Genomic DNA, 26,234 nt, shown 5'->3' with positions numbered 1-26,234 from the left:
ATGCTGGTTGAGTTTACTGAAGTCTGCAACCAAGACCATCAAGAGGATAAATCTACATTCAGGAATCAAGAGACATCAGTCTGCTTGTTGGACAGTGAAACCTACTGCACCCTGGAGGAAGAAGGAACGTATCCCCTACCTTCGCGGGTAATAAGGGCTCTTTTCTCTTCTTCCTCCTGAACAAGCAGAATCTTCTATCTGCTGTTGGGGAATTTGTTTTTCCAGTTGAGTAAAGTTCAGTCAAAATTGTCTCATATAATTCTTTCCACCTCCAGATATGCATTCCCTAGATCTCTCTAAACAAAAACCAGACCCACTAGAGTATTCGCAGTAGGTATAAGGATTTCATGCATCCTTAATATTCACATTTTAAAAGAGAACTATGGGAAAAGCCCTTAGCCAAAGGAATGGATCTCTAATGGTGAAGTTTCAGGTTCAGTGGAACTGATATTTTAGGAAATGGAGACTATTCCTAAATCCCTCAAATGTCTCCATTATTAAGGGCACAAGTTTTGATAAAAGGGAGTCAGGAACAAACAAAGAGTTCCCTAAATGTAGAAAGAATCTGTAGGGGAGAAAAGTGAAATGTTACCATGGAGTGGATGAAGAGATGAGAGAACTCCAAATGCATTCAAACTCCCAGCAGTTGTTCCAGGTCTCTGGTTTGTTTCTTCAGGTGCCTGCACACCATGACCTGGAGTCCTTCCATGTGGAATCTGACAACTCTCCCAATTGGCTTCGGATCCGGACCCTCCTGCAGCAGTTGCCTCCACAAGACAGTGATGTGAGCCTCAGATACCACCTCCTTCTGTTTAGCTCCTGTTCTCCTTGCTTTCTTTTTTAGTTATCTTCTTTCCCAGAGCAGATCATTTCAATTCATCCTGTATTCTTTGAGTTGACTGTGTCTAAAAGTTGAAAATTTCACATTGCTAATTGGGATGGATGTAATGGGGATAGAGGGAAGAGAGAGGAATAATAAAAAATTCTTCTAAATAAAAGTGTTTGGACAAAATGATACCTCAAGTCACTTCTCATTCTTTGGTGCTATGAGAAAATTTCTGGAAGAGGTGAGATTCAGATGCGCTTACACTTGGCTTTCTTTTTCTCTCTCCTATTAGGCTATCTACCAGCTTTTTCTTCACAGTTTTCCTTTTCAAGCAAGAAATCTCTATAATCTCTCTATCTCCTTTCTAGCAATCAATAATGTCTTTTTTTAGTCTAAATTTAGTACTCCTTCAAATACTGATGTACTACAAATCACTGTGAATTTTGACAGGAAAGGTACTGTTCAATGCTTGGGGAAGAAGAGAGATTCCAGCTTCGGCTGTTCAGTGCCCATCGGAGACAGCAGGCCCTGGGTCAAGGGGTTATCCGAATGGTGCCCCCTAGGTTTGAAGGACACATGTGTGAGAAGGTGAGCTATTCCAGATCCTTACCTCTTGACATCATTAGACCAGAATGAGTCACTATTATCTCATCTCCCCTCCTAACATTGTAGATCTCTGTTTCAACTCCAGGATTATATGGAAGGGCTAGTTTTGCATTATAGAAGTATTGAGGGGGATAGAGTGAGTATGGCAGAGAGGATAGAGAGCTAACCATAGAGTCTAGAAAACCAGGAATCAGCTTCCACATCTGAATAACCCTGAGCAAGTCACTACCTCTCAGTGCTCCTAGGCAATGCTTTAAAATTGTAAATTGCTAATCTGGTTTGGAACTGGAAGTTCCTTATCTAGGATACCTTACAATGATGAAATATCAAATCCTTAAAAAAAAAAGAATAAAAGTATAATACTTATTACATAGTTTTAAAAAAGTGTGAAATAGAAATTCATAGTTTTATATGAAACCTATTTTTATGTTAATTTTTTTGTCCTTATGCATTTAAGTTCAATTTTTTAAAAAAACTATAAGGAGGAGTGTAGACAGAATATTACAGAAATAGAATCTGGGGAAAACTTCATAGAAGAATAGAAAAATGGAGGAAGGTTACAAAAGAATTTGGATTTGAGGAAAGAATATGATAGAGACTAGGATGTGTATGTGTGTGTATGTGTGTGAGTGAGTGAGTAACTGTATATATATGAAAAGGTAACCATGTTTTGCAGGGGAATGGCAGAGGCTGAGGGGTAGAGGAGGAATAGATGGTTTAAAGATGACCTTAGAGGCTCGAAATAAAGTAAAAGATATAAATGTTCTAGAAACTGCATGCAGGAGACTGGAAAGTGAAGGGATAGAAATTACTCCTAGCTCTTTCCTAACATTGTTCCTTATTCCACAGTGTGGTACAAATCTGAGACCAGGTGAGCCTGGGGTGTTTGCAGCTAGGGCAGGGGAGAAGAGTTGCTGGCATCCTAACTGTTTTACCTGTCAGGCCTGTAGCCAGGCCCTACTAGACCTGATCTATTTCTACCACAAGGGACATCTGTACTGTGGCAGGCACCATGCAGAGCTGCTTCGACCTCGATGCCCTGCCTGTGACCAAGTAAGTATGGTTCACTTGGGAGGGGAAGGAAGGAAGAACAGAAGGAAGGTAGTTCGTGCAGGAGAAGAGCTGGAGACCTCCTGAGGGCCAAGTTTAGAACCATTGCAGCCCAGTACCCTCAATTTATGAATTAGAAAATTGAGCTACAGAGTCTTGGTCAGGTTAGTGGCAGAGAATTTCTGAAGACACAGGTATCCTAGCTTCCAGTCTAGTGTTTGATCCAGGTACTCTCAACCAGCCTTCATGTTCTATAATCTGCAAGCTTCTTACCCTCCCCAATCTCAAGTAGGCCCCTTCACATCTCTCTTTCTATTCTTACCCTTCCTCTGTAGCTCATCTTTTCTGGCCGGTGCACAGAGGCTGCAGGGAGGCACTGGCATGAAAATCATTTCTGCTGCTTAGACTGCACGAGACCGCTTACCTCGGGGCAGTATGCTCTGCCTGGTAGTGGTCCCTGTTGCCCCAGATGCTTTGAAATTCGTCTTCACTCTGATTTGGACCCCAGCCAATCTGGAGGAGGAGAGGCTTTTGGTAAGAAAAGAGAACCAACTTAAAGGACATACAACTAGAGGGACTCTAGGCTGGGATCTGATTCCAACCCAATCCAATATAATCTAATAAACATTTATTAAGCACCTGCTTTGTGCCAGGTGCTATACTAAATTCTGGGGATACTAAAAACAAAACCAAAAACAAAACCAAAAAAACCCAAAAACCCAAAACTCCATGCCTTCAAGGAGTTTACAATAAAATGGGAGGAGAGGACATATAAAAATTTTTCAGGAAAAGGAAGTGATAATGGGGAAGAAGAGAGGAACACAGGGACTATCTGGCATAGGGCATCTTGCATCTTGTTCCATGAAGTTGAGATCAGAGCAGCAGATGCTGAGTGAAGGGGGACAAAAAGTCCAGTTTGTGCCCTCTGAAAGAAGACATTGAAAGGAATTTGTTACTCCACTGTCTAGTTCTCCAATCAGAAGAGAAAGGAGGCTGAGGGAAGTGGTGTCATTCAAGGCTTGAATTTTTATGATGGCAATTTAAAAGTTTTGTTGTAATTTTCAGTTGTATGTGAGTCTTTTTGATCCCATTTGGGGTTCTCTTGCAAAGATACTGGAATGGTTTGCCATTTCCTTCTTCAAACTTTTTTAAAGATAAGGAAACTTAGACAGATAGGGCTAAGTGGCCAACTTCTAGGAAAAACAACCACAAACCCAAACCCTACCCCCCAGACCCAACAATATTTTGTAAAAATAAGTGACCCAAAAGTGTATTCCTATAGACAAAACTCCCACAGTTAGCAAAGAGTTCCACATGTGTAGCAAGGCTCTTCAAATAGCAAGGGATATCTTTTTGTGGCTCAAAAGGAGGCAGAAGAAAAATGTCTAGCTTTTCCTCTACCCTTCTCCAAGGAAGATTTTATTCCTACCAAGAAAGAAAGCTGAAGCTGGGGTTCTAGGCCACTACTTTGGTCTCCTCATTGAGAGGGAGCATCAGGTTAGAGTATATCCAGCTATTCTCTGGATTATAATCTAGGAATTTAGGAATATCCTATATTCTAGAGTCAGATTCCATGTAACTTTTGATTGCTTTGTCATTTGGGGGAGGAAAATGTATATTCAAGGCTTTCCCACTTTCCCAATGAATACATAGCAAATAGCAAAGAAACCTATTTATATAAATCACAGCACAACAAAAGTCAGAGAAAGTCTACATAGAAGGATGTAAAGCAGACAATACAGAGTGAAGACGCTCTCCCATTGGAAGCAAGTTAACAGCTTAGTCAAGACAGAGGTCCTAGAGGTCCTAGATCTCAGCTAAGGGGAAACTCCTGGAAGTCTCTAAACTCTATATCCTGGATATAGAGACATAATGGAGACTGCTAGTTCTTCCCAGAGTCTTTTCCTTCAGCATTCTGAAGTGGAATTGTCTTCTCTCACCCTCTCTCTCTTGAAGCTGGATGCCAGGAACACGGAAGTAACTGGATGCTTAAGCAAGTTTGATGAGTTGGGGATTGGTCCTCAAAAGGGAGACTCAAAAATGACCCTTTCTTGTAGAATCTACTTACTCCTTAAATGATCTTAGACAAGTCACTTAACTTCTCATGGCCTCAATTTTCTTTGTGGTAAGATGAGAGAGTTAATGGAATTTGAGCTCAGCTCTTGCCAGTAGTTGGAGTGGACCTTTAAAGACACTTCCAGCTACACATTAAGTTTCACCATCCTCTGTCTTTGCATCTCCAGCTCCTGACACAAAAGTATCAAATGATCAGTCCTCTGGCATTTTAAACATTGATAGATATGAGAGATACAATAACCAAAAGGTAAAACATCCTCTTATCTCAAGAGCTTACATTGTATCTCAGTCCATATTTACAAAGAGAAGCATATACAAAATACAAAATAATTTTGCAAGAAGGCAAAAGGAGGGAGATCAGGAGAGGGCTTTTATACCAGGTGGCTTTAGAGTTGAGCCTGTAAAGAACCTTTTTGCTGTTCTTTGCATCCGTAGTGTTTAGCACAGGACTTGGCGCACATAGTAGGTGCTTACTTACTGATAGGCTCTAGAGGAGGAAGGCATTCCAAACTTGTGGTGCACAAGTAAAGGTTCAAACTAGGGATGTGAAGTGTTCTTGGTGAGAAGCAGCAAGCCTAGTTTGGCTGGACCACAGATTGTGTTAAAGCAAATGTATATGAATGGAGATACAGGTTTTTGAAGAACTTTAAATGCCCACCAGAGGTTAAAGGTAATTCAAGTCAGAATTGTAAGCGTTAGGAATACAAATACAGATTTCCTTGCTCTCAAGGAGCTTACATTCTAATGAAGAAAGACCGCTTTCACAAGGAAATAGGAAAGGAGGGGATCTTGTATGCTCCTATTTAAAGCAATGTGGCGATGATCCAGCAAGAAGACTGAGAACGGGTGAGTGATGTTTGTGCACTGACAGGTGACCTCTGCTGCTTGCTCTCACAGCCTCCCAGAGCAGTGAATCTACTGCCGTCTCCTCCACTCCCTGCCATGAAAACCGGACGGAGCAGCCGAGAGACAGCCTTGAGAAGGACGGGATTCCTCGGAGCTCCCTGCCCGGCGGCCCCCCAGGGGGAAGGCTGAAGCGTGCTGTGCGGACCCCACTTCCAGGGGAAGAAGGCCCCTGCCCCACTTGTTCTTCCTCTTCAGACTCTGAACCTGATGGCTTTTTCCTTGGGCAGCCTCTGCCCCAGCCAGGGGCGGGGAGCCTTGATGCCCCTGGCAGTCTTCACTTGCAGGCGGGGGACAGAACCCCAGGGAGACAGTGCAGAGTCTGCTAGAATTCTGCCTCCGTTACGGGGAGGAGAGGGGGGTGTGATGGATGTGCCCCTGAGCTTCTGTCCCAGACGGAACACTCGCTTCCTTCTCCTCCCCCTTCCCCCTGGAGCCCTCAGTGACGGAGGCGGCGTCAGAGGTCCCGTTCCTGGGCGGGAGTGAGTGCGAGGGTTCTGGGGGAGGGCGCCCTGATTGGCAGATACTCTTCTGGGTCTCGAACCTTCGGGGCTACCCTGGCTCTTCGCTTGCTGGGTCAGCGGGAGCTCCGAGAGGCGCGTTAGCTTTTCTAGCAGCTTCCTCGGGCGATCACGTTTTCAGTCGCGGTTTAGTTCTGGAACCTGGGGGTCCGTTAACAGGCGCACCTTGGAGGGCGCCCTTAGCGCCTGCCGGCTGGAGTCCTGACAGTGGTGTGAATAAAACTGCCGAATGACTTGGAACACATTCACTTTCCACTCTTGTTATTTTCCTCAAATGTGTGTTGGAGTAGAAAATTCATATCTCGGGGCCCTTTCCCATCCTTTGGCACTGTTCTTTTACAAGTCTGCCTGTCAGACTTCATAAAAGGACCGCCCAGTGACCCTAGTGCGCGAGTGACAAGCCGGGCGGGCTGAGCCTCGAAGAACCCAGCTTTCCCAGCCACGTGTCCTGTCCATAGAGCACGCTCGCCCCCTGTCGGCCATGAGTTGCTTGACTTAATAGTGGAGGAGGAGGGAAGGAAAAAAACCCGCCATAACCGGAAGTGACGCTCATTAGGGGCGCCGAGCAGCCGTGCTGGTGAGTCGCGCCCATGTGGAGCTGAGCCCTTGGGGCTACTTGCTATGGCTGCGACCGGGTCCTCGGGGCCGTCTCCGGCGGGGCCGTGTGCGGGGGCCGCTGGCGGAGGTAGTGGAACCCCCGAGACCGTCGGGGAATGGCTGCGGAGCGCCTACCGCTTTGTCACCGACAGGAACGACTTCCGGAGGTAACGGGGTCTCTGCTCGGAAGAACGCCGCGTTTGCCTGTTCTTTGGCCGGGGACAGGGTGGCCCCCCTTCCTTCCTCTGATCCCCAAAGCCACAGGCCTACCTCGGCATGGGCGGGGACCGTGCTGAGGAAGAGGCAGTCGGGGGACTCGGGCCTGAGCTCTGCCTCTGCCACGCGGTGTCACCTTGGGATAGTCACCCTCCTTGCGGGAGGAACCATTTTTATGACTGTCCCTGTGTTTTCTCGTCCGTGAGTTGGACCAGATTAAATCTGACGTCCTTTTTAGTTTTGTAATTCCATTCTTCCAAAATCAGGCGAACAGAATTTCCTGTGGCTTCTTTCGATCGCCACCCGGCTCATTTTACCCAGAAGTGTGGACTGCCGGTATAAATAGCCCAGACTTTAATGCTTTGCCGTTTACTTGAGGTCTTTCCCACGGTACTTTTGGGAAACCTGTTGCGTAGGTAAAAGCATTGTCCACCTTGCAGGTGTGAGGGAGGGAGGGTCAGAAAAGTCGCCAACAGGACTTGAACCAGTTTCCTGACTCCCAAGCCTGAAATCCTCTCCCCTTTTTTGGTGTTTCCAAGTTTCTCCACTTGCTTCTCTGGGAATCTAATGGCTTTTGAGTTTCCCTGCGGGCAGTTTTTCATCGGAGTTAAGCAGTTCTTGTCTTTGGAGGAAGGATGACTTTTCAATGTCCCCTGGCTTTTATTAGCTTCCCTCTAAAGCAAGTCTTCTCTGGGTGTATAGGGGAATTAGAGGACATTTTGCCTAAATGTCTTTATAAAAAAATACCACCAGGGCTAGGACTAAAAGGCTTCTCTGCTCTCCAGGAATTTGATTGTTAATTTGGGACTTTTTGCTGCTGGTGTCTGGCTGGCTCGGAACCTGAGTGACATTGACTTGATGGCACCCCAGCCAGGCCTGTAGCTCAGCTGGTAAGTACTCAGAACATATGTTAGTCCTTGAGTTATCATGTTCATACATCTTAATGCATGCTCACTCTCCCTAGAGTGTACTGCAATGAAAAGCAGGGATGTTAAACTCAAGTCCGTTGTATTTTTTCCACAGATGTTAACTAGTGACATTTCTAATACTGCCTTCCGTGATCTGAATGCAGTTTCTTGGAAGCTCTATCCAACTTGCAGCTATGATCATAACATGACCATCAGAAGATCTGCTTTGGCTACCACAAATCCGATTCAGACTTGCTACATTCCCTTCTGTTATCTTTTTTTCTGGGTCAGTCTATGATCAGCCATAGCTTCAGTCTCTACTTAGGCATGGTGTGGGGTATATTGCCTTTGCTCCATATATTGTACATAGCTTACAAATCCTTGAAGGTTGGGCAGATGCCAGTGTGTATTACAAATGGCGTATGCTGTTCTCTTCAGTTATTAAAAATTTTTTTCTCCTAAAATGTTTGAAATAAAGACAGTCAACAAAGACCTGGGATTTTATTCTTTTAATAAGAAACTTCAGCTTACAAAAACAATGTGTAAAAAGAGTAAAGATTTACAAAAATCATAAAAACATGATTCATATTTCACATCCAAAAGAGAACAGAACATGCCCCCATCATGGGTTTTAAGAGGGGACTTGTTAGCTGCTTATTTAACAGGAAAACAAAAAACAAAAATCCTAACCAGGCAAACTGCAACCACCAGAAATTGTTAATTGTGGGATGAAACTCACTGAAGAGGAACATAAATTGTGAGCAGGGTTTGGGGGGGGTAGGGAGGACGCCAGTTTGGTGTTGCATAGCATTTTAGGGCTTTAGGCAGGTTTTAAAAGTTGCCACCAGGACACTTGGTGGAATACAGATTCAAGTCTGGAGACAGGGCAGAGAAGTGTATGAATGTGTTTTATACATGAGGCCATTGAGGAATAAAGGTCATTCTATCTTAGCATGAAAAGGACTATTTGAAAAAAAAAAATGCTGAAACTAATATGGAGTATATAGAATGTAGAGCTCAAGGTTCTTTATAAATGTAATATGCAAATAGAGAGCTGGGAATGAAGGAAAGCTTTCTATTGATTAAAAAGTGAAAGTTTAGATGTCATCTCAGCTGCTATCTTCAGAAATGTGTTTCTGGGGCAAATGAGATTAAAGACTAAATTGTTACTAGAGAGGAATACAAGTCTTACAGAGATTCTTATAAAAAAAAAAAGTTGGGCAAAGAGGCTGGGTATAGCCAATTATAGATCTGACCTTAGCTCTGAGCCTTTTCCTTTTTAATGCAGTGCTTTGGAATGGAATTTCCTGAAGCACCAGATGCCTGGGGCAGATGCTTTCAGTTCTACAAACTTCTACGAAGCATTATGAAATACATTCGGAAGTCCACCCTCATGGAACTTATTTTTACCTCTAGATGGTAGAATGAATAATTTTTCCTTCATTCACGGTCAGAATTCTAATCCTGCCATTTGTCTTAACAGATAAGACAATTTTCTTCCTTGATCCTAGTACAGCAAATCCCAATAGGGAATATCCAAAAGGATAGTATTTTTCTGTGAATTAGACTGCTATTACTATCTAGGAGGTATTGAATAAACTTCTTTCTGGGTCTCATTCTCCTCACTTATAAAATTAATGTGTCAGACTATGTAATCTCTAAAGTCCTTTGCAGCAGAAAATCTGATTAATCAGGCTCTCTCTGGGTTGTTTTGGGGAGACAGTGATATTCTTACTTCAGATCTACAAAGCACTGTTAAAATGAGTAGATGAGACTAAGATCATGCCTACTGCACCAAAATATAGGCAAACAATAGTCCTGGTAGGCATTGTAGGCAATAGCATGGCCCAGTCTTAATACCAACCAACACATGATCTTAAAAGAAAATTTATATCCTACAAAAATCAAAGCTTATTTAAAATATCAGATCTATTGATAGCTGTGATTAATTTGTTTGCAATAATTTAATCAAAATTCAGTAAAAGTTCTTAGGACATTGCAAAAAAGATCAGTTAAAATTTAATCTTAACAGCACCTTAATATTAACGTTTAAGAAAACTTTTTGGGGGGAATTTAGGCTTTTTTCCAACAATGCAGGTGGGAAGGTTTTATATAAAACAGATCCTGCAGAGAGTAGTAATTTGGTGCCAGTACAATTAATGATCCAGCAAATTCCAAAAAGAAACCAAGTCCTGTAACCACCCATCAGTTGTGGGAAATACTGTTTTCTATTTCCTATCCAATTGTCAAAATACCTCATTTTCTCCAAGCCAAATAACTCAAATTTGTATGATACCCATTCAGTCTTATAGAAGGTGTGCCTCGTTGCTTTTAAAAAATGCTGTCTTAAAGTGGCCCCTTGGATATTAAATTGGAAAATGTTTTCTTAGATCCAAGATACAGGAAGCAGACTAATCAGCAAAAATAATCATCATCATCATCACCCTTTAAATTTTGTAGCTAATGTAAAAGTATCTAAAAAAAATGTCAAAGATCTGTGCTAAAGAACAAATTCTGCATTTAAAATGAAAACATTTAGAAACTTAAAAAACACTTGACCTCAAAATTCACCCACTATGTAGGTATATATGGATAGCCTCCTTTGCTGGAAAACTGCTACGGAAGCTTTGTCAAAGACACCATTCTCACAAAATTGATACAGATTGTCAAGTGGGTTTTAGATGGTGAGATAATTGAAAATCATCTCATGGAATGCTTCTCATATATAGAATATTAACACTATTGGTAAAGATCAAATTAATAGGCTAGAGACTAATGGAAGATTACTAGCCTCTTTCACTTTCCTCCCACATCTGGTTCTAGTGAGCACACTAGGTCTGCTTGTGGTTTTCTTCAAGGGATAGAATGAGATGGTAGGAGATTATTGGGTAGGGAAGTTGAGCTGTCCTATTACAGCTGAGCCTACATGATTATTTTGCCATTTTTTTGCTGCTGCATCCAATTCTGTGCTAAGAACTTACTTGCTCCATTACAGGAGGAAACAATTTTGTGTTGCTTTTAACTTAACTTCTAACACCATTTCTGTCCTTGTTAGAAACTTAAAAGGTCTTTTCTAAAAATTTGTGCTTTGCACTTTCCTCTTTGAACATAAATTTCCTAAAAAAAGGCTGGATAAGTTTGGGGAGAGATGGCCCTCCCACTTCTGATTAAAAAAGGCCTGAATTACCATATATGCAACAGACAAGTTGGAAGGAGGGAAAGGGGAAGAATCTGTCTTTGAATAATTTACAAATACAAAGATTTTAGACACATATAATAAAATACACCACATTGAGAACTGCTGGTAAAACCTTACATCCATACAGGTATGAAATGTTAAAAATTAAAAAAAAAAAAAGGTGATATTAAAAATCCTCCAAAAAACCACACAAACTCCTTTGTCTCTTGACTGATAAGGAGATCCTTTCCTTAAATCTCGTGTCCCATGCAAACCAAACTGGATACAAGGCACCAAATTTTATGAATTGTATAAAATTAGTTCACAAAGCTTTATCAATAAAGTAAAGCTCCCCTCCCCCCCCAGCCCTCTGCTCTGGCCTTCCTCCCACCCCCACCCCCCAAAAAAGTTCTCATTAAGTGACTATCGTCAAACCTCTGCTTGAGCTTACATGGGAGCCCAGTTGGGGTAAAAAAAAACCCTTGTCCAGCCAGTCTCACATCTCATGATATTTTCTTGCATTTGTCTGGGCCTAAGCATAGGCAGAGTAAGGAACTTTTTACAATCATTGACTCAAGAAGCCTTGCTATTCAAAACAAAAATAAACTCTGCTATCGAGTCCATAGGACACATTAACAATTCTACAGTTTCCAATTTTGTTTTTGACATTTGGAGAGACATCTGTAAATTTACAATGTGGCACTGCCTCCTATCCTTGAAGGGGGGCTGAATCTAAGCTGGCCTGTTCTTTAAGAGCTTCAGTTCTTAGCTACTCGAGGGTTAATTGTAGATTAACACTATATTAGCACACATGCTTGACTCAGGGTGAATGAAAATATCAAGGTCAGACTAGTCTGAGGTAAGACAGGCCCTTTTGGAGCCAGGATGCAAAGGGAAAGCATACCATAGTAGAAAGTAAATATGCTGGCCAAATGATAAGTGTTCCAGAAATGAGAATTTAATGAATCATTTAATTGCTCTTTGGAACAAAATGGATTTGGTAGCCTTTCCTTACAAGTCTTACTTGGTTCTTAATTTTTTCTCATGTTAGAAAGCAAGAAAGCAACTAAGACTTGTCTATTTCCAAGATTTACACAAATTAAAAAAGGGCATTTTACTTTTAAATCTTTTGTTTCCAAAATTTCAGCTCAGATTTTACTCTCATTTAGCTTCTAGTGCTGATTTGGTCTCTTAAAACCTCAGTACTGACTGAAACCCCTGTTTCAAGAGTTTAGTATTTTAGGATGGTCTCATGTTTCTATTAAAAAAAAGTTTTGTTTTTTAAAATTATTTTGATCTATTGTTGTTTGGCCAAGTTAAGCATTTACTTTACACATTCTTTTATCAGCTTAATAATCCTTATAATCATTTGGTATAAAACTAATTTATTTTTAAATTAAATTTGAGTATTTGTATTAACCTATCACACTGTGTTGGTTTTTACCTTTTAAAAAACAGTTTCCCCCCGGTCTGGCCAGAGGAATGGAGTAGGTACTCTATAAGTCCTTTCTATCTTTTAATTTCTACAATTCTAGAATAATAAATATAGAATTCAGTGAAAGATGAGGCACAATTCTTATTTTCCTTTTAACAGGTTTACTATCCTTAGCTCTTGGGGTAAATGGGTTTTGCTGTCACCACGAAAAACATTGTTCCCAATTGTGCTGATTAACAATTTGGGCCTCGAGAGTTTAACTCCACATCAGAACTTCCTCTGGTGACCCTGGCATTTCGACACTTTAAAACAGTGTACTGCAGAGAGTGAGCCCTGGGCAAAGCTTATATAAAGAAGCCTGCAGGAGACAATATAAACCAAACAGCATAAAAAATGCTATACGCTATCGCTTCCAAATAAAAGCTAAATATTATAGAAACCTCACAGTGTTGGAAAAAGCAAGTTTAATTCAAAGTATAGTTATTCTCCCTACAAGGGTAAGCTATCTTTTCTCTGTAATGTCTCCATATCTCAGTGCTGTTTAATAGGCCATCTGGGAGGGACCATCTCAAAAGAGGTCAACAGCAAGTGCTACAGATCTTGGGAAATCCCATTCATCAGCATGGCTAAACCTACCCTCTTTCTTCAGCTTCTTCCCTTCTCTCCACCCCAACTTCCCTCCCTTCCAAACCCCCTTCAACTCTTATTCCATTCATTTGACAGCTGTGCCTCTACCTGAATTCAAATATTAATGTGATATACTCAGTCAAAAGATGAGCATTCATATTGATAAGCTGAGGCTTCATTCACTGTAGCAATAGCTACAATGCTGTTATGGTTTGCAAATGACTTTCAATTGAGTTGCCAAAGCCAAAGGGCTCACAAGGTAAGATCAGTGGTGACTGGCTAGTAAGTAGGGTACATTCGTATTTAAGGTCAACCTGTAAAATTTCATTATGATTTTTGCTATGTATCCAATTTAAAGAGTAAGGTACATTTCACCAGCACCTGGATCACATCACCTTTTAATTCTCTAACAGATAGTATAGTTCTAAGTGATCCTGAATTCCCAAGAAATCTGGGAGGGATTTAACCAGGCCCAGAAGCAGTAAGCTGCAGCAAGCTGCAGCTACAGTGGGAACACATTTCTGAGGAACTGCCATTCCTCAGGATAATACAAATCTTCAAGTATATGACTGAGGCCCATGCTCTTTGTGATGCTTATGTTAGTGAGTTGCGCTGTGGAACATGGTGAACATTCAAGTTAAATACCAGACTAAAGGGCTTCCCTATTCCTAACAACTTGATTTTTGGAGAAGCCTAGGAATAGATGACCCAAGGACAGACATACATCTCAGGCCCATGATTCAGACCTACAGCTCTAAGACTTACTCCAACAATGAGGTAAGCAGTGGAGTGAAATGGATGGACTTTGCTTATCTTGTTGCTTTCCTATGAGAGTTGTTGTTAAGTGGAGCAATAGGCTACCCAGAGATGATACATAATGAGCAATGCATAACACACTTCAAAAGCCTGATTGCATTTTTAAAGTGACTACTGACTTTGCTTCATATAGGGATCTTGGTTTACACTCTGCTCATCCAAAAAAGCTTAAGAAAACTTCAGAATTTGTCTTCCTAGAGTTGGTAATGACATTTTTTTAAGACTAAAAAAAATGTTCCATGGGCACTTTTCATGTGGTTTTCTTTTTAGTGCACAATTGCAGTGATTCCCCAGCCAAGTGAATATCCTGAATTGACAAATGCCTAGCACACATCTATCCAAATCCCCTGCTATCAGAGCCAAATTCTTTAACTGCAAACAATCCAACTACCACCCAGACAAGGGACATGTATTATCTAGCCTAAATCTGGGGGTAACCAGACTGATAAGGCAGTTAACTCAAGTCTAGGATCCCTCACCTGGGAATAACTAATAGCTGGGGCTAAACCTGCTCAAGAGTGCTGGTTTGCACTGATGGGGGGGGGGGCCTGAGGCATAATGGAGAGATTACAACAAGGTTTCTCCCCTTGTTGAATACCATTTTACATTTATCTCCCTAATGCCAAGATCCCCCTTTTGTAATGGAGAGGTGGGGATAAAGGATGATGACTAAAGAGGTTGTTCCTTTTGTTCTGTTTTATGGAAAGTGGGGAATATCCAAATACATTAAAAAGAAACTGACTACAAATTTTCATGGCAGGACTAAATAGCCTGACAACTCCTACTCTTGACCTCAGAGTGTGGCAAATCTGTTCCTTCAGTCAGCCTTAATTCCTATAAAGAGGAAGGATGTATGAACACCGACAGTTTCAAAAACAAGCCAGAGGTCATTGGGTGACCCATGATCCCCTCAGGGGTATGTCAATCTTCTGTCCTCATCACTGTTGTTGGACCGCACCTGAGCTTGGAGTTGGGTTTCAGAGATTCCTGCATTGCCCTGCACTGTTCTTTGAGTGTAAAAAAGGATGTAGGCCTGGGTTTTGCACACTTCCTCGACACTACATACATTCAGCTTGGAGTCGTTACAGTGGACCCAAAAACCTAGGAAATCAAAGGGAAAGAAAGAGAATTACTATCCAATCTTTCTGCTTTTAGAGCAGCAGCTGAGACCACAAGATAAAAGGAGCAGAAAAATTCTGAATATAGCCAACTCTTAAAATCTTTCTACTGAGATTATCAAAGATACGTGAAACCAATACTTTGAAAATTTGATTTTAAATATTGTCAACTTTCTTCCCCACCAAAGTTAATAACAGCAGTGCTGTTAAAATACCAAGGTTTCCATCCTCCCTCTTTCTGTTTTGAAGAAGCTATTAACAAGTCAAGGATAGGAGGAGGATGGGTTGAAGAAAAAAAAAAAAAAAAAAAAAAAGCTGTGGCAAAGAGGCATAGATAATCCATAGAGTAGGTAAATTGCCAGGAATCACCAAAAATTGAATACTGGAAACTAGAATTTGCTGAAATTTAGTTTTTTGAGTATTCTTAGTATTTAAAGGGTTCCTAAACAAATAGCTGACAGATTTGGTGACTTAAAATAGTTTGTGAAAAATAACATTTATATATTTTTTAAACTTTTGATTGTTTTGTAATTCTTATAGACCTGAGGAGAGCAGATACTTTTTATAAAAAGCCAAGAGTGAGAAAAATCACATATTCCTCATTTTTTTCTATATATAGCTAAAAAATTTAATCAGCCTATTCTTAGCAATACTTTTTAGAAGCACAAGTACATAACCCTGAAAAGGGAAGTCAGAGCACAATATTAGAGTGGAAAATTCTTCCCAGGCTTGGGTGTAAGAAGGCCAGTAATCAAATTCTGGACTCTGTACTTTACTACTTAGGTGAGTTTGGTGGAGCTAGTCACTTAATCTTTTTACATCTCAAGTGCCTATTCTATAAAATGAGGGTGTGGGACCAGAATATCTCTTTAATCTCTTCTAGTTCTGATACTGAGAGTTTGTGATTCTTATCCTATGATACCTCCATTTCCCTATTTCTATAGGGAAGACTGAAAGGTCAGCAGTAGATAGAACTAGAGCTGAAATTCAAATCTTTTGACTTTATGCATTTAATGGCTTTGATCTTCCTCTTACAGAGAGTTAGAGATTTGCCCTATTAGGGATTCTTAATAGCACCAGAATGGCAAAGAAAGCACACATTATGAACACACTGACAATTTATGGTGTCCACATCCTGGAAAAAGTTACACGCACCTCCCTCTGTGTTGTAGCAATATGCTGTGTAGTGTCCTGAGCCAAACCCTTTCCCGTGATGCATCACCACTGCGGAGAGGTCATAGGCAAAGGTTTCTTTGTCAAGAGAGGAGAGAGTATCCCTGCAGCAGTAAGGTTCCATGGTTAATACCTGGTCAAAGACGACATGGACCCCAATCTTCTCACGGTGATTACGTCCAGACCACCTAGAACAGGGATGTGTATGTAAGGCTTCATCAGAAGCAAAGCAGATACACATTTACAAAAAGTGACATGGGGGAAGAGGTATGGTGATGGCAGTGATGATTTGGAATATGGTTCAATGTTAAGTGTTTTCATTGCTACTATATAATCAGTATTCTACAAAATTCTTTTCACTAATAGAAATGGGCACAACCCTAGACAAAGATGTATTTGTAGGTTTTCTTCTACATGTATCTTTATAAAATTATTCTCAAACACACATTTTGAGAATAGATTAACCAGTATTCAAAATATGCTTTGAAGATAGAAATCCCTAACCAATTTAATTATTGATTTTTTGGTTCCCCATTCCTTCCCCCAGTCTTTTCATCTATTATAAAATTCCTGTCTCATTCTATCCTAGAAATAATTCCATACAAAAAAAAACCCTAAGCAATTCCAAAGAACCTCTGAGCTGTCAAACCAAAAGCGGAAGTTCTATTAAATAGAACCAAGGGAGCAGATATTTTAAGTCCCCTGCTGTGTATTAACACAGACTAAGAGATGTTAAATTTCCCATGAACTCCACAGGGAGTCCAAGAATCTCAAAGGGGCCGTATTCTGCCAGTCCTAAAGGGATGTTGGCTTAACTAAATGTAATCACAGCACAGATTCCCACTGCTTACCAGCACCTGTCTCCTAAAAGATGCTCACCTGAATCGCTTAAGGTGCAGTCGGAGGACCTGAGGTAGTCTGTAGATCATTAATTGCTTTCTAGCTTCACTCAGAATCAGGGGTTTAGGAGAGGATTTACGCCGTCTGCCTGCATGGTTGGGTGGATATAAAATAAATTATTTACTGAATTATCCTTTTGTTGGGAAAGGGATCAATTCCCCCACTCCCAACTTTTAAATCTTCTAGCATAAGTACATCTGTAACTACAAAAAATAATATCCACTTGTTAACATGGATTTATAAAAAAATTATCAAATGTTATGCCAGCTTGGGGAGATTTTATACCAAGCTGGAGAAATTTTAAACACAAGATCTAATGATAAACTATTATACAAGGACCTCACTGAATTCAGGCTCACTACCAAAGACTTGACCACAAAATGATTTCATTACTTTAGCCTCTGCAACTTAAGAAACAATTTACTACAGTCTGGAGAGTTTTAATAAATATTGGTAGACTACTCCTAAAAAGGAATTTATTGTGAGGGAGAGGGAGAGGGAATAGGTAGGAGTGGGAAAAAATGGTGTCAAAATCTCAAGAGAACTTTGTCCAAGTTCAGTATTAAGAGGATTCTTGTGGAGGAAAATTAACCCCTTTTTTTCCCTACTTCTAGGATATGTCTAGATTCTTCAGCTCTCTCATCACTGTAAATGCTTTCTGAAGGTGTCGTTTATGTAGGGGAGCTAATCCCTAGAATCTTCCTATGAGCTCAGGTACCAATAAAGACCAATTTTGAATTTTTAATCTAAATTTTGATCACATAGTAGTATAGTGTATTGTGCAGTAGTAAATAGAAACCGAGACAGGAAATCTTGAAATAAAATTCTCCCCTTGACATTACATTCTGCTGAGCAAAAATCATTTAACCCGTTAGTGCTCTAGGCAAAAATTTCAGAATAACTTCCAATCAGTATTGGTAGATGGAATTATTTGGTGTTCAGTTCCCTATACTAATGAGATCATAAGTCTGGAACCATGAAAAAAAAAAAATCTAACAGTGTTACTGTAAAAACTACCCATAATATATGAGTGTTATGGAATATTATTGTTCTGTATGAAACGATCAGCAGGATGATTTCAGAGAGACCTGGAGAGACTTATATGAACTAATGCTAAATAAAATGGCAGAGCCAGATGATCATTATGCACAGTAGCAATATTATATGATGATGATCAATTCTGATGGATGTGACTCTTTTCAACAATGAGGTGATTCAGACCAATTCTAATGGTCTTGTAATGAAGAGAGCCATCAACACCCAGAGAGAGGACTGTGGGAGCTGAGTGTGGATCACAACATAGCATTTTCACACTTTTTGTTGTTGTTTGCTTGCATTTTGCTTGCTTTCTCATTTTTTTCCTTTTTGATCTGATTTTTCTTGTGCAGCAAGATATTTGTATAAATATCAGTGCATATATTGGATTTAACATATTTTTACCATGTTTAACATATATTGGATTACATGCTGTCTAGGAGAGGTGGTAGGGAGAAGGGAAGGAAATTGAAACACAAGGGTATGTAAGAGTCAATGTTGAAAAATTATCCATGCATAAGTTTTGGGAAAAAAAAGCTTTAATTAAAAAAAAAAAAAACCCACCCATAAGATAGTTTTACCTGAAAGAATATTTTCATGAAATTGGTTAATGATATGTACTATGCAATCAGATATAAGTGGAAGTGTATGCCTTTAATTCAAGCTAAAAAAGAACTGACACTTTCAGGTGGATTATAGGGGGGTCCACAAAATGTCCACTGAGAGGATTTCAACTGAGGCTCTTATGCATAGGTGAAAAATTTTAATTTGGAGTTAATAGCAAAGAGGGAAAATAAGAATTCTTAATTAATAAAAGCATTTAAACAAGATCTTTCTTCAACGTAATCTGCATTTTGGTGCTGTATTTGATCTGATAATCACCACCTTCATCATTTTCTATCCCCAGATTAAAAAATCCTTCTGGAAATACAGGGTCAGTTTGGCAGACTGACTGAAAGTGACCATCTAGGTCCAAAGCAGAACTGATATTCAAATGTCACACAAGGCATGAAAAGTTGTTGGATTATGTAGAGAGATGCACTGCAATATTTCAGGAGATAAATCATACAACTAAGGGCATCTTAATTTCCATCAGAAGCCATCTTTGTAACCATTTACTGATAGCTTCTGTTATTTTAATTAAATATGTGTATGGAGGGGGAATGTGAAATTAGTCGAGTGCTTCCCTATAGTGCCTCCTAATTATCTGAGTTACTGATAACATGGCCTCCACATCTGCAAAGATAAGCATTTCTGCTGTCATGCCATATCATCTGTTTCACACCAAGTGTGGCAAATTGTAACTAGATGACTTATCAAAAGCTATTTATTACAATAACTATTTGTTACAGAGTTGCTGTTGATCTCATTACAGACTACAGCAGAATGAATGAATTACAAGAAATGCCTTTGCAATGATGGGCAACAGTGATATATAAAGAATAAGGAATGGAGGAATAAATGTTCTGAAAATTAACCAACATGGCCTTGTTTTGCAATCTTATTATCAAGAAAATTTCAATCTGAAAATTCTTTAAGAATAAATTGCTGCTCTGCCTAGGAACTCTGGCAAGGACCAATATACTTACCTTATGATTAACAATCAAGAATTGATCTTTGTTCACCTGAAATAAGATTTAATTCACAAGGAAGAGAGAGAATTCAGGTTCAATCAAAATGTATCAGTTCTGGATTCCTTTTGTTATGCTAGCAGGGGTTCTCAAACTACAGCCTGTGCAAGGTTATGGCAAATGGGCTGAGGGGCAGAAACAGAGTGCGAGTTTTTGTCTTTATTATAGTCTGGCCCTCCAACAGTCTGAGGGACAATAAACTGGCTTCCTATTTAAAAAGTTTGAGTACCATTGCGCTACAGTGTTAGAGAAAGGTAGAATACTGATATTTATGGACAATTCCAAATTATAAGATCAACACATCTTTCCCATCATTATGGGTTTTCTTTCCTGTCTTCTCCTCCCCCCTAAGTTTTAAACAAAATAAATAAAAATTAGTATGGTAAGTTTGGGTAATGGAAATCATAATTTTAAATGTGAGCTGTTATAAAAATCTTTTCCTAACACATTATGTTCAATGTATGTCAATCAGACAGAACCAAACCATTAAGAAATTTTGTGCTAAGTTGTGATTTCATTTTTCTTAAAGAAAGTAGCCAGATGCTGCTGCTCCAATCCTGGCCATTTTAAAATCATCTGCCTACACAATTCAGTATGAATAAGCATGGGTGTGTTTTATGGCTAGTTAATATTTTTTAACCAGTGAAATGATACTGAATGTTATATGACTTTTCCCCTAATTCTTTAAAGTCCATCAATTATCCCTCTGATTTAAAAATTACACAAAAATATATTTAAAGTAGCATCAATATAGAATTTCCTTTATCTAGTAGTATAGAGTTGCCTTAACAAATCTGTTTTCAGGCTAGATTCTTTGAGACGATAGTCTTGTTCAGCCCTGGAACCAACCATGAATCCATTGGTCCCAGTAAATCTCTCCATTTAATAAATTCTGTTTTGAATACTCTCTTAAAAAAACAAAAAAACCAAAACAAAACAAAAACAAAAAACAAATCTGTTTTCAGATTTTCCCAAAATGTTATTTTTTAAATTATTCTTTTTAAATTGATTAAAGACTAAAGCTGAACTTGCCATGCTGTTTGATTCAAGAGAACTGTTTCAGTTGGTACAATGAGTCTTTCCAATCATATGGCACAAATTTCATTTAAAAATCCAAATAAAAAACGGGGGAAAATAAACTTATATGAAAACTATCAACTATTCAGAAACATTCAGAACAAAACCTCAAAAAACAAGCTAATTTGTTTTCAAAAACCATTTCAGTTCAATTTCTTCACTTAATTATCTCAATTTCCTCCAAACCCTACATTTTTTAAATAAAGGATTCTTCCTTTCTCTTTCTTCAGCTAGGTTACAGCACCCATAAATCCTTTCTGAAGCATCTCTAATGATTATATCAGAAATCTCAACTTAAACTAATAAACAATATTATTCTATCATATATCTTAAAATTTCAGTGAAGTCCTAGGCCCTGTTATGTATTGTTACATTTTTCTTTCATTTTAAAAAGTATTTTAATTTCCAAAGACATTGCTTCCCTCTTCTCCCCTACTCCATCCTGCTTGGGGAGCCATCTTCTGTAACAAAAAGGAAAAATAACTATTTGAATAAAATCTAGGTAGTAGAGTGTGCTGGCCTTGAATTCAGGAAGTGTTGAATTTAAAATTTCATACATTTTAACTGTATGACTTAGATAAATCACTTAACCTTTCTTTGTCTGATTCAGTTTATCTGTAAAATGGGAATAATAGCAGCACCTACCACACAGGGTCCAGATATATATGTAAAGCATTGTGCAAACCTATATATATGGCATCTTATATTAGTAATCAATATTTGAATCTAATGAAGCCTATGCGGGAACATTACAAGAGATAATAGTTCTATATTGTTTTTAAAAGTTTAGAGAACTTTCACAATTTGCCTTTAATAAAGAACCAAAGTTGAAGTTTTGTACTAAGTCAATATCAAAAAGAAGGTATTCTGATCACCACTTATTTTTTAATTTGTGTTACTTCTTGTCACTCAGAATATGTCACTTACTGTTACACTGGTCACATGCGTAGATCCTCCCTTCCAGGGCCTCCGTCTCTGTGAATTTGGCCAACATCTCCGTAAGCATGCACTCAGTTTGATTAAAAGGGACAAGCCCTTTTTCTATGCAATGATAGCGCTCAGGGAATTCCAGGGACAGATCCCAGAAGGGCTCAATAGTATTAGATTTGTAATTGCATGTGATGCATGTGACCTAGGAAGTGAAAGATTTATATGCAGATTATATCACTCTCTTACATCTGACATTTTTCCCATATAAAAAAAGTCATCTAAATTACCATGCCATCAAATCATGTGGATTTTTTTTTTTTTTTTAGGGGGGTGACAGAAAGAAGTGATTAAAAATCTGGAGCACATTATTTCTCTGATAGGCCTTTCTGCCCTAAATGGTTATTAATTTTTTATAGACCACATGACACACCCCGAATAGTAACTCCTACAACGTGTAATACTGTTTTTTCTATGTTGCAAATGTATAAATGACTAAGAAATTATTCACATGTGTAATCACATACATGATTTTATGACACACAGAAAACATGGTGTTAACATCTTTTGGGTTTTGGTTTTTTTAATAAACTTTATTCCTGGGTCTATCCATCTCATTACCCAGTGAGCATTTTCTTAAAACAAATAATATATTAGTCAAATCTGTTAGTATATTGTGTTCCATACACCCATAGTCTTCCTCTGCAAATCAAAGACTTTAATAGCACTTAAAAACTCCTAGTTTTAGTAAGTTTGAGTAAACTATTAAGGGAGCTTGTTATTTCACTCCCAATGACACACTTTTTAATGACAAGAAACTCACTTCTTATTTATTTATTATTTATATCAGGATCTCCTCTATAGAACCTCATTTAATGTTTCACACATTAATTTTTTTTCAAACTTCCCTTGGGAAAATATTAAAATATCATGTAACTTTTTTTCATAGATACTTTGATGCATTAAGTTTACATGTAACCCTTTGATCCAGCAGTGTTACTATTGGACTTATATCCTAAAGAGATCTTAAAGAAGGGAAAGGGACCTGTATGTGCAAGAATGTTTGTGGCAGCCCTCTTTGTAGTGGCCAACTAGAAACTGGGTGGATGCCCCTCAATTGGAGAATGGCTGAATAAATTGTGGTATATGAATGTTATGGAATATTATTGTTCTGTTAAGAAATGATCAGCAGGATGATTTCAGAGAGACCTGGAGAGACTTACATGAACTGATGTTGAGTGAAATGAGCAGGACCAGGAGACCATTATATACTTCAACAACAGTACTATATGATGATCAATTCTGATGGACGTGGCCCTCCTTCCACAATGAGATGAAACAATCAGTTCCAATTGAACAGTAATGAATTGAACCAGCTACACCCAGCAAAAGAACTCGGAAATGAGTGTGAACTACTATACATTACTCCCAATCCCTTTATTTTTGTCCACCTGCATTTTTGCAGGTTAATGGTACACTATTAATGGTACACTTCACAGGTTAATGATACACTATTTCAAAGTCCGATTCTTCTTGTGCAAAATAGCTGTATGGACATGTATACATATACTTTATTTAACATATATTTTAACATATTTAACATGTATTGGTCTACCTGCCATCTGGGGGAAGGGGTGGGGGAAGGAGGGGAAAAATTGGAACAAAAGGTTTTGCAACTGTCAATGCTGAAAAATTACCATGCATATAGCTTGTAAATAAAAAGCTACAATTAAAAAAAAAAAGTTTACATGTAAACTATTCTTAAGTTCCTAAACTTTCTTTAGGTATACTGTTGTGCTTTTATTCCCACCTTCTAAGTATTATTAAAAATTTTGTTTTAATTCAACCCATTTATTTTGAGACCAACATATATATGAGACATTATTTATTGCTCATTTCCCTGAGGTCTTTCCAGCACTTAACTGGAATAGTTAATATTACATCATAGTTCTTTTTCAGACCAGTAAAGTAGGAAAGAGTTCTTTTTTCCCAGCCATTTTGGAACCAGGGCTCCTAAAGAAGTCTTCATCATTTCCTAAAACAGGCCAAAGGTGGACAAACCATCTGTGGTTTATAAATAAAATATGACAGATTATGTAACAAGAATCAGAGACTGGAAACCTGAGTGTTGTATTAAAAAAAAAAAAAATCACACAAAATCAGGCCACGAATCTAATGTGTGGGGTAGGTTATTTGAGGGGTATACAGGAAAAGATGGACAAGAACATTATATAGTATGGATGGACACAGCAGAAGAATTTCTACTGAAATGCTAATGTACTAATAGTGTTAACATGACTGGCATCTGTTTGAAATTTAGTGACATGGCAAATGACATAAAAATATGGCAGAAAATAATAGTTTTCGTCAAGACAGTATACACTGTATACTATGTCACACTTAAAATAACACAATTATAATGAATCTCAAATCTTTCCTCATTCTGTTAACTTGCCCAAGGTCCCCACAAGAACCATTTCATATCTGTGCTGGTGCTGACCAGTATCAGGGTTGGGGGAATGAAGAAACCTACCTGACTGAGCAGCTGCCCATGAAATATTGTATTCACCACCTTCAGAACCTGCTTGGTGAGTTTTCTCTGGGAGAAGGGGATGAGGATCCGACGCTTGGTTCCCTCTGATTCCAGCTCCTGCTGGACTTTATCCAGTAGCTCACAGAGAAACTCCTGAGCATCTTGCTGGTCATAGCCCCTAAAGGCAGGGATCAAGCTCCAAACAGAATGGAGCATGGCAAATGGAGATACCAGGGCCCACTTCCCAGACCACATAACACGGAAGAGGGTATGTAATTCATGACAGAGAGAAATGTGCTTTGAACTTGGCTCCTTAGGCTGTATTAGTTCTAAGCTCCTGTTTATGGAGGACCCACCATTCAAGCCAGTAGGTAAGCCCTGCCTACCGCATGGTTCAATTCTGTCATTTCTTGCTGACTCATCAGCAGGAGATCCATTTGCCAATTTACCTGACATCTGAGATTTCCCATTGGCTGTTCTGGCAAGCAGTTCTTCTGTTTCACAGAGGTCAAGGGTCAAAAAACATTCTCTGAATTTCTGGAGGTGACTGAGCACTTGAAGGATAGAGTTCATATAACAGGTATTACCCAGGTTTCGCAGACCTGTTACACCAGGTGTCACCATTGGCTTACGGCGGATGGAATAAAACGGTTTAAATTTGCTACTCTGCACTCTTCTTGAGGTAGGGGAACTTGTTGCTATCTCTCTGAACTTCCTGGGAATCAAATTTGCTTGGTGAACATGAGAAAGCAGTCTTGCACTCTTCCTGGGAGGAGTGTTGGCCAGCTCCTCAAGGAGACGGCGCTTCATCTCCTGCCTCCGCTGCCTTGCAGCTTCCTTCTTCTTCTCCAACTCCTCTATTTGTTTTCTTTGCTCCAATTTCTGCTGGCCTCTGGTGCTTTTTCCAAACCAGATCCTCAGTGCTTTAGCCAGCAGACACTGACGCCGATGCCACAGAGCTGTCAACATCTGGGGCTGTCCCTGAGGAACCTGCTGAGGTTGAAACACGTCCTCTCCTGAAGCCATTGACCGAAGCATCCTACCACTTCTCACAGAGAGATCCTGCTTCTGGCTCCTAATTGCTGAGAGAGTACTTCTGAGCAGTTTCAGATCCCCTTCAGGGTTATCATTCAAAACATAGTCTTCACAAAGGTAACAGAACACATAGAGATCATTGACTTCCATAGCCAATGGATGTCTGGTTTCTTCAAAGTGTTTAAATGCATGTTCCTCAATGTATCGTCCACAGGCCACATGAGAGCACTTCAGACATGCCCAGACAGACTCTGTGGTGTTACATTGCATGCAGTGCCACTTCTGAGGATTCAGGATAGAATGGTCCTGGGCGAGTCGTAACCGCCCTACATGTTTGCATCTATCCATGTCTTACAGAAGTCTCCACTCCTTTAACCTGGGCAAAGCAAAGGCCAAAAAAAAAAAAAAAAAAAAAAAAAAAAAAAGAAAAAGTGAGAGAAAGGAGAGAACTACCCTCAAGTGTTACAAATTTTGAAGAGTATTTCCTTTTTGGGGGATGTGTGCATGTGATCTTTTTACTAAAGTATCCATTGCTCTGTCATTTTTAGTCATCACAAAAATAAAGACTCCTGAAAAACAGTAAATCAATTATATAGTATCAGAATGATGGTGAAGAGATTAAGATCCCTAAAAAAAGGTAATTAAGATACAACAGAGAAACTATTCCTTTGGCTCAATTTTAAAATTATAATTCAATTGCTTATTTTAATTTCTGAAATTCCAATGAACACCTAGGTTAGGTGAATGGTTTATCATGTCCACTGTGTTCTTTAGAAAAGAGATGGAGATCACCATCATATGACATGTGTCTGTGATTCACATGAAGAAGCATTAGAAATCTGAGTGATCACTGAACTGGTGAAAAACCTCTATATCTCATTATTGATCTCCAGTGGTGAAAAGTATCAGAAATGTAAAAAAGGGGAACCAGGAGAGTCAAGAGGTATTCCAAATACAATCTTCTCTGAGGAAAATCCTTTAAAAAAAAATTAAGTAACACATGCTGGTTCCAAAGTATTTTCCAGAAGTCAAGAAAACAGATATGA

At 39.2% G+C, this 26,234-nt stretch overlaps 3 protein-coding genes across 5 annotated transcripts; 2 read left to right on the top strand and 1 right to left on the bottom strand.

Moving 5' to 3' along the window:
* PRICKLE4 (prickle planar cell polarity protein 4) lies at window positions 1-2,957 on the top strand. Its single transcript, XM_074310952.1, has 6 exons — window positions 1-147; window positions 677-784; window positions 1,277-1,414; window positions 2,282-2,303; window positions 2,420-2,485; window positions 2,818-2,957. Exons 1-5 carry the CDS (start codon window positions 1-3, stop codon window positions 2,479-2,481), a joined length of 477 nt encoding a protein of 158 aa, XP_074167053.1. The 3' UTR covers window positions 2,482-2,485; window positions 2,818-2,957.
* USP49 (ubiquitin specific peptidase 49) lies at window positions 783-25,536 on the bottom strand. Of its 3 annotated transcripts, XM_074310933.1 has the most exons (7): window positions 24,154-25,536; window positions 21,621-21,825; window positions 16,930-17,038; window positions 16,033-16,238; window positions 14,718-14,860; window positions 2,907-2,995; window positions 783-905 (listed from the first exon to the last, which is right to left on the bottom strand). In XM_074310933.1, the coding sequence occupies exons 1-7, from the start codon at window positions 25,534-25,536 to the stop codon at window positions 872-874; spliced, it is 2,169 nt and encodes a 722-aa protein (XP_074167034.1). In that variant the 3' UTR covers window positions 783-871. The 3 variants fall into 3 exon arrangements, with proteins under 3 accessions (XP_074167034.1, XP_074167035.1, XP_074167036.1); XM_074310934.1 differs by lacking the exon at window positions 14,718-14,860 and having other exon boundaries at window positions 16,184-16,238; XM_074310935.1 differs by lacking the exons at window positions 783-905; window positions 2,907-2,995 and having other exon boundaries at window positions 14,445-14,860; window positions 16,184-16,238.
* Window positions 6,528-8,195, top strand: TOMM6 (translocase of outer mitochondrial membrane 6). The gene is made up of 3 exons (XM_074310953.1): window positions 6,528-6,746; window positions 7,581-7,685; window positions 7,819-8,195. Exons 1-2 carry the CDS (start codon window positions 6,604-6,606, stop codon window positions 7,675-7,677), a joined length of 240 nt encoding a protein of 79 aa, XP_074167054.1. The 5' UTR covers window positions 6,528-6,603; the 3' UTR covers window positions 7,678-7,685; window positions 7,819-8,195.
* Window positions 25,537-26,234: the final 698 nt, after the last annotated feature.

Source organism: Sminthopsis crassicaudata, chromosome 4 (assembly GCF_048593235.1).
Source record: "Sminthopsis crassicaudata isolate SCR6 chromosome 4, ASM4859323v1, whole genome shotgun sequence".
NCBI classification, from domain to species: Eukaryota; Metazoa; Chordata; class Mammalia; order Dasyuromorphia; family Dasyuridae; genus Sminthopsis; species Sminthopsis crassicaudata.
Note: the sequence above shows the minus strand (reverse complement) of the source record. Positions and strands in the feature narration are given on the sequence as shown.